Below are 13,250 nucleotides of genomic sequence, written 5' to 3'. Positions count from 1 at the left end.
AGTCCAAAGTATATTACGGCTCATTGAGGTTACACAAATAAGAACCAGATGAATCTTTCAGCTACTAATAATTGTGTAGTACCTTCAGCTTCATTTAACATATTTTACCATGTTTGAATTCTTTTAGTTCTAGACATTTTCTCTCAAAGGAAAGGATGAAACGTGGAAAAAGTCTGCAGATTCATCTGGACCTACTTATGAATGAATGGACTGATAGAATCTTTATATCTTTCCAATCATCAATTTATCCATTAAACGTACCTCATCATTTTCTCTCCAGTCGCTGGCAGTTATGACCTCATCCACGCTCTTCAATAGAGACTAAAACAAGCAGAACAGAATAAAGCATAGTTAAAAACTTGTGTGTGTGTGTGTGTGTGTTAAGTCTAAAAGAAACAGGGAGTATGCTTCTATATATTTTTTAACCCACTGTAATGTACAATACTGTTCAAAAGTTTGGAGTCAGTAAGTTTTTTTTTTATTTGTTTGTATGAAGTATCTTATGCTCACCAAGGCTGCATTCACAGTATTTGATTAAAATAAAGTAAAAACAGTAATATTACAAAATTATTACTAATTATTATTATTTCTGCTGTAATATACATTACAATGTAATTTATTTTTATGTTGCAAAACGTCTCGTTTACATACGTAACCCTCATTCCCTGATGGAGGGAATGGAGACATTATGTCGAACGACATATGGGGTCTCACTTGGGAGGCCAATCATCTCTGAGTTTACGAGAAAACGCCAATGAAAATTGGCTAGTGGATTTTGCATGCTGAGCCACTACCCGTGCCTACAGGTATATAAGGCGACAGCGTGCGTCCACTCATTCAGGTTTTTCGCTGAGGAGCTGAGAACGTGTCCCGGCAACAGCAAATAATTCAGGCGCTGCAATTGTTGACAAGCCGCGGCGTCACAAAAGCTACACTAAGGTCATAACCTGTTGAAAAAGTTTCAACCTTCAGTGAAAGATTGCTTCAAATCTTTCCTATTTGTTCTTTCAGCTTGGCAGAACGATGGGGAAACAAGCCTTAGGGAAAAGGTCGCTACGGAGACCACATCCTACCCCTAGGGAGGTGACATGTGGAGATACTGATATGGACTGACCCAGGGGGCAGTACTACATATGGAATGGGTCTCTAAGGCAGGTACGCCAACTGGGGAACTCTACTGGGAGAAGAAAGGCTCTCGCATCCCCATGTAAGGGGGAATGGTGCAGCAAGCATGACACTGAGCCAGTTCTTCCTGCCAATTACCTGTTACCCAACACACGGGATGAAACCGGCTCTACACGGAGGTTGTAAAACCTTGCAGAGGTGTTAGGTGTCGGCCAGCCCGCAGCTCGACAGATGTCTGCCAGAGAGGCGACGTGCGCCAGCGCATAGGAGGAGGCAACACTCCGTGTGGAGTGAGCCCTCACCCCCACAGGGCACGGCTCGTCTTGGGAATGGTACGCCAAGGCGATAGCATCCACTATCCAGTGGGCAACCCCTGCTTGGAGACAGCCTTCCCTTTCTGCTGACCTCCAAAGCAGACCAGGAGCTGCTCAGAGCTTCTGATGCTCTGGGTGCGGTCATTGTATATGCAAAGCTCTCTTACGGGACACAGCAACGCCAAGGCTGGATCTGCCTCCTCCGTGGGCAGTGCTTACAGGTTCACCACCTGGTCTCGGAAAGGTGTGGTGGGAACCTTGGGCATGTATCCAGGCCGGGGTCTCAGGACAACGTGAGAGTAGGCCGGCCCGAACACAAGGCACTCTTCACTTACCGAAAATGCTCTTGATGGATGTGAGCGCAATCAGGAGCGCTGTCTTGAGAGACAGGAACTTCAGCTCGACTGAATCAAGTGGCTCAAAGGGACCCCTCTGAAGTCCAGCCAGGACAATAGAGAGGTCCCAGGAGGGTATCAGGGGTGTCCTAGGAGGATTTAACCTTCTGACACCCCTCAGGAACCTAATGATCAAGCCATGCCTCCCCAGTGACCAGCTGTCCACTGCATCGTGATGGGCTGCAATGGCAGCCACCTACACTTTCGAGGTGGAGGGTGACAGGAAAGAAAGCACGACTCATGTCATGACCGAGCATCTCTGTGGCCTTCTCTTCTCTGACTCCAGAGGAGGAAATGGCGGGCGAGTTGAGACATGCGACTAGATCGTAGAGCACCCTGTCGGTTGATGTACGAAAGAGCCGTGTTGTCCATGTGGACGAACACATGCTTGTCTAGCAACAATGGCCGAAACCACTGTAAAGCTAGATGCACTGCCAGCAACTCCAGACAGTTGCCAAAGCAGTCAAGTTCCTGTCCAGGACCCCGAAGCTGCCTGCCCGTTGCACGTCACGCTTCAGCCCGTGTTGGAGGCATCTGTTGTGACAACGACATGCCAGGACACTTGTGCTAAGGGCAACCCGGCCCGTAGAAAAGCAAGGTCCGACCAGGGGCTGAATAGGCAGCAACACATGGGAGTGATGGTGACACAATGTGTACCATGGCGCCATGCCCATCTTGGGACTCGGGAGTGTAACCAGTGGTGAAGTGGTCTAATATGAAGCAATCTGAGCGGCGTGACTGCGGCTGCAGATGCCATATGCACCAGGAGCCTCTGAGTGAGACATGCCGTCATACTCACCGAGTCTAACTCCATACCAAGATAAGAGATTCTCTGCACAGGGGAGAGCTTGCTATTGTCTCAGTTGACCTGAAGCCCCAAATGACTGAGGTGCTGAACCACCAGGTCCCTGTGATCACACAACTCCTCTCGAGACTGGGCCATGATGAGCAGGTCGTCGAGATATTTGAAGATGCTGGTGCCCACTTCCCAAAGTGGGGCAAAGTGCCCTTTGCGACCTTCATGAAGACACGTGGGTACAGGTAGAACCCGAAGGGGAGGACCTTGTACTGCCATGCCTGACCCTCAAATGCAAACCGCAGAAACTGTCTGTGGCAAGGGAGGATTGAGACATGAAAGACGTCCTTCAGGTCAATTGCTGCAAACCAATCCTGGGCTTAAATGCATTTGATAATACATTTCCGCGTCAACATTTTGAACGGGAGTTTCTGCAGGGCCGGATTCAAAACTTGCAGATCCAAGATAGGTCGAAGGCCACCGCTTTTCTTGGGTACGATGAAGTAAGTGCTGTAAAACCCCTTCCTCATCTCAACTGGAGGGACCGGCTCGATTGCATTGTTCTCCAACAGGACAGCAATATCCTTGCGCAAGACAGAGGCATCCCGGACTGCCACCGAAGTCTCGAGAACGCCATAGAACTTGGGAGGCCGCCGGGCAAACTGAATCGCCTAACCGAGTCGAACTGTCCTAATGAGCCAACGGGACAGGTTGGGCAGTGCAAGCCACGCCCCCAAACTCCGTACGAGTGGCACCAAAGGGACAGTCGACGTACCCGCAGTGGTGCAGCAATTGGAAGTCGTGTTGGATGGCCAAGAAATCATCGCGTTCTGAGTCATCACAGCAAAACTCCCCGTGGAACTGGCCAGAGATGCATGGAGAGGCGTTGCGTCTCCGAACAGCGACCTCCTGGCCACAGTCTCCCACATCTCCGAGTTGCCCGTGTCAGGACCGCTTCGTCGTTTTCTTGGATGATTAGGCAGCCGGCTGTGACTGGGGGCACCGCTCTCCTGCGCAGGGTTTGACGTGCCAGCATCGAAGAACTTTCAGGGCAGGGCGGAGCTGTTGTGAAGGACACAGGAGGGCGCGCACGGCTACGAGCAGGCTGAGGCACGGCACGCAACAGAACGATGGTAGCTAGAGGATCACATCGGGGCAAGATGCGCTGTATGGCCTCAGTCTGCTGTTGTACTGCCGGGAACTGCTGGGCACAGCCCTCGACAGCGTCAGCACACAGGCCAGCCTGGGAGATGGGAGCATCAAGAAAGCACACTTTGTCAACATCTCTTATCTTGATCAGGCTGAACCAGAGATGGCACTACTGGTCCACCAGAGTGGACATCGCCTTCCTGAGGGACTGCGTCGTGACTTCCGTCGCCCGGAAGGGCGAGGTCAGTTGCAGTGCGCAGCTCCTACATCAACCTCGGGTCAGTGCTACCCTAGTGCATTTGTTAAAGCCTTGGCTTGGTGAATCTGCAGGATTGCCATGGCATGCAGGGCAGAGGCAGCTTTGCCCGCAGCACTGCAAGATTTGGCAGTGATAGCCGCCGACAGCTTATAGGCTTTGGACAGGAGACGCGGACTATTCCTCCAAGTGGCGGTGTTTTATGGGCACAGGTGCACCACAATCGCACTCTCCTCCTGGGGAATGTCGACGCACTCCCTAGCTGCCCCACCATCGAGGGTAATGAGGATGGAGGAAGGAGACAAGCGGCTTCTGGCTGTAAAAGGGGCCATCCACGACTACGTCTCTTGCCCATGCACATCCGGGAAGAAAGGAACCAGAGCAAAACGCGGTTGTGAGCCACGCTCTACATCGAGAACCAATCGACCAGCCGTAAGCACTCAGGGCTGGGTGGTGTATTCACCTCTAACCTGATGCTCACAGGTGCCCTGGCAAGCACGGCTGTCAACTCTGTTTACGATTCTGCAGTGGCGACAACACCCGAGGGGGGCAGCCCCGCCGAATCTTCATCCACAGAGGTCAACAGCCCATCCCCCGATGCTGCAATCAACATCTGATCAACCGGTGGCACACCGAATAACATGTTGGGAATGCCGTAAGACAGCCCAGCAGAATCACCCAGCAGCCGCACAGGATAAGCACTGTGGAAGGGGTGAGAGGTGCGTAGGGCGTGGCCCGGCAGAGAAGCCCTCACTGTCACCCTCAAATCTCCCAGAGCACTAGCCGGCGGTTCTCTGCTCATGGCAGAAAAACCAGGACGGGTAGTGACAGAGGGGTCTGCTCCTTTCCCTTTAAGAAAGGAGAGACGCGATCGCAGAGTTGCCATGGTCACGCACCCAGTGCGGGCATGAACCATCCACGAACGCGTCTTCAAAGTGCTGAATGCCCAGACACGGAAGACAACACTAGTGGCCATTGTCAGAAGACAGGAAACGACCGCATCCAGAAGGACACGGATGAAACGGCATCTTTAAAAAGATGCAAATCATCTGTGATTTGCTCTTTAGGAAATCTGCTCTTTTAGTTGAAGAGCCTGGGGGAATCGCTGAAAAGGACACCGCTGTTCGCGCCATATCGCCAACCAGAACAGCTTCCCAACACACAGCAGATGAATTGCTTTGTTGAGTATAACAGCTTTTCATACAACCACTTGGCTCTGAAGCAAAAATCTGAACGAGTGGATGCATGTTATCGCCTTATATATCCGTAGGCACGGGGAGTGGCTCAGCATGCAAAATCCACTAGCCAATTTTCATTGGCGTTTTCTCTTAAACTCAGAGATGATTGGCCTCCCAAGTGAGACCCCATATGTCGTTCAACATAATTCGTGATGACCGACAGATAGGGAAGTGATTTTTTAGCAGCCATTACTTCAGCTTTAAGAGTCACATGATTTTTCAGAAATCATTCTAATATGATGATCTGCTGCTAAAATTGAATTGAAGATGTTCCAAACAGCATGAAGCATGCCTGTCTGTAAAAAAATAATCATACAATTCATGACACAAATGTACTTATTTCACCTGTTAGTGACTTAAAAATAGTGCAGATCCTGAAATATTTATTTTCTTATACCTCAATGTTTATTTATGATTTCAAAAACCCTTAAACTTCTTATCTTTACCTGTGTAAGATTGTTGGCTGTTTCCTGAGGTATAGTCTTGTTTGGAAGGTTAAATGATAGAGACTGAAGGAGGTCTAGCGTCTGTAACCGCATGGGGTCCTGAAGTCTCTGAACTTCTTCTGTCAGGTTTGTGGAGGCAGGTCGGGGCATCTCTGTGGTTCTCTGTACCACACACAAAAAAGTGGATATGTGTCAACAGCACTCCATAAAATTACCCACAATCACATGTAATGGCTCTGTGTGGCTTGGACTTGACATTCAAAATATAAAGGCGCTCTTTTGGTTTCCCATAATTTAATAGAATCATTTCAACAACAAGCATCAGAATAACTGGCACTTACAGTACAGCTGAAATTATTTAATTAAATCTCATTCTCATGGGACTTGTGAACGTCAATGTCAACAGCAAAGCTGAATGCCGGTCTTACTTGAACTTTCCAAAGAAAAAAGCTCCAAACCAGTTGTTTAAAGTCTTATTTTTTATCCATAACCTATAAGAGGCCATTATGGAAAATCTTCTCTTCTACTTGACCTCCTTACTCAATAACGGCCAGTGTTGTCATTTGTGCGAATGCTCAATCTCTGATTTCTTTCCATTTCCTCAGAGTCTGGGGGGAAACAATAGTTCCAAAAGAGCTGAGTTTGTTTGTGTTTACAGCTTCGGCCTCCACCTCATTTCCTGCTGTGCTCTTGCACGTCTGCCAAGGGTGTGTGTGTCTATACGCACACGGATGGTCCCAGAGCAACGTCTGCATCGGCTTCATAACACCTAATCATCCAAGGGTGTGTGAGGTGTAGTCTGGGAGGCCCTGTTGTGTGCGTGTGTGTGTTTGTCTGCATTCGTCGAATCCATTTAATTACCGCACAGAGAAGAATCTGAGCAGACAGATTGAGGGCCTGTAAAAGGAGGTGTGTCAAACACTGCTGAGAGCCTTTAGAGAATATGTCAGTGTCTTGAATGGCCAACTTAATTTACAAGCATTCAAATGAAGTCAACAGAATGAGTGCCCTGCTCTCGGTGACTGCTGCTCCATAAGCAAAAACCATAATATGCATATCAGTGATATTAAAATAACACTGGCTCTGTGTTAGAATATATATATATATATTGTTATAGAATATATATATATATATATATATATATATATATTTTTTTGGTTTTTTTTTTTAGAATATATATATATATAAGTAATGACATATAAATAAATCACATGAGTAACCTTCAAGGCTTATGAAGTGTATTTTGGGGGATTTTTAGTTGTTATTTTGCTTAAATAAACTCATGAATCTTCATCTCCAAAAACAGACTTCATTGCAGTTAATCTAGCCAGGCTGGGCCGGTTTTGATTAAGGTTGATGAGTGAGAAATCCAACCCTGTACTTGTGGTCATTTCAGTGAACTAACAGACCTAACAGAAACACAAACATGTTTCGTAATTAGATACTGGTGAATTCAGCTCAAGTACTTATTTCTTACTTTCGCTGAGAGAGAAGCTAGACAGGTTAGTGCCTACCCTCATTACAGATGTGTTTGCATTTAGGTACATTAGTCAAATAAAATGACTGCCCTGAAAGTTTCAGTGTTTTTTGGGAATATTCTATTGAGTGCTCCCACCATGTGAAATCTCTTAGATAACCCTGGAATTTTGGAGTAATATGTGATGAAGTTGTATTTCTGCGGTTATCTTTCTACACTTCTCTGGTATGGGAGACTACAGTCCTGACTCACAGAAACAGATTCAGAAAGAGCAACGGGTGAACTCAGGTCAGAAGAATTTACCTTTAACTGAGTATCTGTTGCAGCAGTGACACTGATGGATGCTTCAGTTGGGAAGGTGGACATCACATTCTCACCTGTGGTCACAAAAATAAAAGAAATACTGTATAAAGAAAACAGACACAAATAATAAATAGAATTAAATGTACGTATACATATTTTTAATATTTCTAACATTTATTTGATAAAATAATTTTCATTTATTTCAATAAAAATATAATAAATAAATAAATAAATAAATAAATAAATAAATAAATAAATAAGAATAATTAAATAGGTATACGATAGTTTAAAAAATGCATAATAGGATAATTGAAAAAATTTAATGCTGTTATAATATGACATGCACAGAAGCCATGATCTAAAGAGCTAAAGTACTCTTCACCTCACGGAACAAACAGTTCACACCTGCTGAAAAGGCACATGTAATACCTTTTTTCCTGAAAGCACATGTCGGTTGCAGTGAAGCTGGTTTATAGGGCCCCTGGCGAAGCAGCTCGCTAATGACTCTGTACCATGCCCCTCATTAGAGCCTATTACAGCTGGACGTGTGCAAAACAACAGTAGATTTTCTCTTTTTCAACAACAACATGTTTTTTTTATCATTAACAAAAGGTCTTTATCCCTAACAGGGGCTAACAATCAGTGCTGTGAGGGGATATATTTCACAGTTTCTAAAGTGGTGGCCAAAACCTCCTCCAGAGTGCCAACATCAACCTACATAATCACTATTATCCCTCTTTAAAAGAGTCATGGATCCATATTTGTTAAAGTGCCAGTATGGATGGTTTATGGAACTAAATTGTAAAGCTGCAACATAAAAGTTTAAATAATTTACTTGAGGAACAAAATTGTTGAGATAAAATGTATTTTAGCATGGTTTTACATTTCACATTCCTGCAGATGCTTTTATTACACTGGAGCCAATGTATTTATTTTTGAATATTACTGTTTGAAAAACTATTTATTTTTGCCAATTTTACTTCTCCAGTAAATATATCTTGTCTTAAGGATGTTTAAATATATATATTTACTGGAAAACAGACAAAAATAATGAAAAGGCATCACTCCGGGTTTGACCTTCCAAATGACCAGTCCACTATTGTACTTAATGTAATTTTCTTTTATTAGTTTTGGAAGAAAATATAATCTTCTTCATATGGTAATGGAAAGGCATGACTTCAAGCTTTTTGTGCTGTCTGGTCTAAAAGGTCAAGGTTTGTCTAATTAGCATGGCCCTGTTAGCCCTTGCTGGCTGATTCTGTAACTACACCATTATGGTGGGCATTTGCCAAATGGCATTGAGATGAATGTGAATGCTAGCGGATAGTTTTCTCCAGGTGTTAAAGACCTCATTGGTCTGCTCTCCGATACTGATGAAGATGGAAACCATTTGTAGCCCTACTGGAGCTTAAATTTGTCTTTGCCACACTGAAGACATCTTGCCTGCAAGAAACTTCAACCAGGTGCCCAAATGAGGCTCCAAACACTTGCAGTTTAAAAGAAAACAAAACCCTGATATAAAACTCATCCTGCCGCCACATACATATAAGGTAAAGATATCCGCAGTTACGACCAAAGCCAACAAAACTGCCTTCGAGGACACATCCAAACATATAATGGTATTTCAACAGTGCGATTCAATGTGTTTTTTTGAGGACTGGTGGAATGTGGACCAGTGTCTCTGAAGGAAATTGTCTTCAAATGCTTCTTCCTCTCTATAATAACCTGCATGCAGGGTAATAATTCCAATAATGGCAAAAAAGCAAAGAGGCACCATCACAGATGTTTCTTATCCATACAGTCAAAAGAACACTCTGAAATTCAACTTTTAGCCATGATCTTCAGCAATGGCACTTGTTTCTTTCTTTTTGAAAGTGTTTTTGAAAGTGGTTTCTTAAGCTCACCAAAACTTTACATGCATTTGCATTTATTTGATTAAATATACAGTAAAACAGTCATATTGGGGAATATAATTACCATAAAAAATGCTTTCTATTTTAACATATTTTAAAATGTAATTTATTCCTATGATGGTAACGCATTACTTCAGTCTTCAGTGTTACATGATCCTTCAGAAATCATTCTAATATTGCTGATTTGGAGCTTACAAAACGTCTTATTTTTTCAATATTGAAAACAGTTGTGATGCCTAATTTTCTGGAGATCATGATGTAAAGGTTTTTTATTGTTTATTTTTATTTTATTTTTTTACAAGATTCAATGAATGGAAAAATACATCAGAATTTTTTTTTTTTTGTAACGTAATGTATGTTCACTGTTACTTTTGATTAATTTAATGCATCCATGCTGATTAAAAAAATCTTACTGACCCCAAACTTTTTAACACAAAAATATTTAAAATTATTTGTTGCTCCCAACAAATATTAGCAGACCTAAGCCACATTTATTTTATTTTTTATGTTTTTTACTTCAAAAAACAGTTTTGTGTGCAGATGCTACTTTAAAAAAGTTAAATATTTTCTATATTCAATGCAATAACAATTTAAAGGGGTGGCTGACTTTTTTTTGTAGTCTTGATTGTTTATGGGGTGCAGTTTAACGTGTTAATGCTTCGTTTAAAAAAAAAAAACACAGTATTTTTCACATGATTTACCTTTATTCCACACCGCTCTGTCCCTTCTCCGATAAACGTGTTGATCATTTCCTGCTTTTATGAAGCCCCTCCCTCAGAAATACGCAATGGGCTCAAATTATTTGAAAATGCTACTGTTTCTGTTAACTTTAAATATACGGTTTTATCTTGATTAAAGCTTTAATACAGTACGGCAACCCGCGCATCCAATACTTCTAATAGCAATGTGAAAATACGTGTATAATTGGAACAGTTTATTGTTGGAGCTAAGCTGAATGAGAGAGAGAAAGAGAGAGAGAGAGATGCAAAGCGTGTGCAGAGCAGGGAGATGCGAGGAACAGTATTAAGAACCGCTGCTTTAGAACATTGATTTTGAAACTTGTGAATGCATTAGAATCGTTAGAAGACAGAATTGTCTTCGTATATGAAAAGATTTTTATGCGCATCCCTAGTTTTCTCTTCCTCTTCTCTAAAGCAGCACAACATGGCCTTTCCCCCTTTGCTGCATGTTCCCGGCAGCGGGGTTTATCTGGGTTTGTGACGTCATGAACCTGGGAAGTTACTCGTTGTAGTCCCTATGAGCTGTTTTTGTAGGCATTAAACGGCCATCATTTTAAAAGACGATATCTCTGTTTACACTTAACTTGCAGCACCGTAACTTTGCAGATATTATGTTCAAACAGCAACATTACACACTAACTAATGTTAAAAAAGTTAAATCGAGATCAACCACCCTTTTAATGCAATAATACATTTAAGCATTGTTTAACTGTTCAATTGTTCAGTGGCATAATTGCTCTTGCACTTCAAATGAATAAAGACAGAATTAACCAGGAATATTTAATATATTAAAAAGCATGGGTTGCTACCATCTGCTAAAAGGCAAGTTTGGACAAGCTAGAGACACCAAAGATCAAGTGCGGCTAATTTAGGGAGCCCTGACAACAACAGCAATGGCTGACAACTGCAGAGAAGCACATGGTTGGGACAAGTGAAGGCTGCCACAGAGAAAATAAACTAATAAATAAATAAAATGATAATGAGAGCAGATTTGAATCACAATAAGCTCCATAATAACTTACCAATGGCTGCTTTGTAGTACATCCAGATATCCTGAGGGGACAAGGCCCTCTCCCAAATCACAAACTCATCAAAGGCCCCTGTGGCATAGTGGTTGTAATTCCCAGTGTTTCCTGTGCCAATGACCAAGTCAGCATAGGGGTCGCCGTAGTTTAGAGAAACATTTCCTGTGGGGTCTCCGACACTGAATGTCCCATTAATGTAGACCTTTAACCCCTCCGTTTGGGTCCATGTGAAGAGAACGTGTGTCCAGTAGGGCCCTAAATAAAGACAGAGATGAGGAGAGAGAAAGCCAGCAAAAGAAATTTCAAACAAGCATACAAAGATTTCATGTTTTAACTGTTTGGAAATAAAGATAATAGTAATATTATTTCCAGATCTACTCATAGTTTCTGGGTCCATAAAACACAAGTTTAAAATGAACAGAAACTCAGAGCTGAAGACAGCATGTGGAATGGATTTCATCAGCTTATAATGAAGCCAATAAGACATGGTATACAGAAACTCTGAGTTGAACTGTCAATGGCTCATTTAATCTGTCCAGGGATAAAATAGCACATGGAGCATGTCTCATCACATCATCCCACTCAGTACATAATGTTTTAATGTCTCTCTTTTCGAGGAATTGGTTTATGCTTTGGTAATACCCGTTTTAGTCTTAGGTATTATACTTGGGGATCTTGTTCATTTTCTGACTTTATCCTAGAGGCTGCATTTCTTTGATCAAAATACAGTAAAAACAGAAATTCTATGAAATACTATTACAATTTAAAATAACTTTTCTATTTTAATATATTTTAAAATGTATTCATGTGATTGCAAAGCTGAATTTTCAGCTGCCATTTTTCTAGTCTTCAGTGTCACATGATCCTTCAGAAATCATTCTAATATGACTTGGTGCTCAAGAAAAATTTCTTATTATTATCAATGTTGAAAACAGTTGTAGTGCACCAATATTTTTGTGGATTCTTTGATGAGCAGAAAGATTCACAATTATTATAAATGTCTTTGCGGTCACAACAATTTAATGAATTTAATTTCTTCACAGATGTATTTAATATATATTATATATATATATATATATATATATATATATATATATATATATATATATATATATATAGTGACCCCAAACTTTTAAACTGTAGTGTACAATCACTTTCAGATACTAAAGATGTATTCTGGAAATGACACAAATGGCCAAATGACTGAAAAATTTTAGATGAAAGAAATTATTATTTTCTCGGGCAGCTGAATGATATGACTTGAGCTACTTTTTCACTCACACTTCTTTTCACACAAATTTAAATCATTCTGTCAAGTCTAACCGAGACAGTTTATTCTGCAGCCTATCGACTCAAGTACTTTTGGACATCTGGATGTAATCAATGTAATTATGCACAAAACTACATATTCAAAATATTTACGGTTAGACTGCAAATGTAATTCCAAACCAGAATGTATTTCAAAATGAGGCCATGTGAGCAAAACTTTGAGATCATGGGAAATATTTTTTGGCTTTAAAGATAAGGCAACATACTATGGTTTCCCAAACCATTTAAGCACTCTCCACATACTGAACCAACCCTCCCCCCCACACACTCAAATAATAACTACCTGGAAGTTTAATATGTGCTTTCCATGTCTTGGAGTCTCCTCTTGTGTAGAACTCCACGTATCCGCCATAAGGGTTGGAGTAGACAGAGAAACCACTTGAGATGACTTTACCTCCGGATGCAATCGCAAAACGAGAATCTACTTCATTATTTTTCCAGAAGAAGGAGAAAGTTATCCCTGTCCAGGAGTAAGAGTTAAATAAAACTTTAGTGTTAAGCACAATGACACATTTGAGACTTTGAGAAAAATCCTGTACTACTACAAAATACAGCATACAGTACTTTACAGTATTTAGGCAGTGATTTGATGCTCAAATAATTGCATTTATTCATTCAAAATTATATTTCCCTTTATTTTAACAATGTTTTAATAATAATATTTAACATACAATATATTACAAATATATTATAATTTGAAGTAAATTAGCAAATTTTAAAATAATAAATGAATAACAAAGAATG

At 41.7% G+C, this 13,250-nt stretch overlaps 1 protein-coding gene across 3 annotated transcripts in view; it reads right to left on the bottom strand.

The window, feature by feature from the left end:
* Positions 1 to 13,250, bottom strand: part of LOC109071615 (adhesion G-protein coupled receptor D1-like) — a 53,653-nt gene that overhangs the window by 34,634 nt on the left and 5,769 nt on the right. For all 3 annotated transcript variants that reach the window (XM_042728997.1, XM_042728998.1, XM_042728999.1), the window contains 5 exons: positions 12,790 to 12,966; positions 11,175 to 11,432; positions 7,500 to 7,573; positions 5,720 to 5,881; positions 262 to 321 (listed from right to left, as the gene is read on the bottom strand). In XM_042728997.1, the coding sequence (XP_042584931.1) occupies positions 262 to 321; positions 5,720 to 5,881; positions 7,500 to 7,573; positions 11,175 to 11,432; positions 12,790 to 12,966 (731 nt within the window). The remainder of the gene's footprint in view (positions 1 to 261; positions 322 to 5,719; positions 5,882 to 7,499; positions 7,574 to 11,174; positions 11,433 to 12,789; positions 12,967 to 13,250) is intronic.

The sequence above is a fragment of the Cyprinus carpio genome, chromosome B8 (genome assembly GCF_018340385.1).
Source record: "Cyprinus carpio isolate SPL01 chromosome B8, ASM1834038v1, whole genome shotgun sequence".
Classification (NCBI taxonomy): Eukaryota; Metazoa; Chordata; class Actinopteri; order Cypriniformes; family Cyprinidae; genus Cyprinus; species Cyprinus carpio.
The sequence above is the reverse complement of the archived record's forward strand: the minus strand, read 5'-3'. Positions and strand labels throughout refer to the sequence as shown.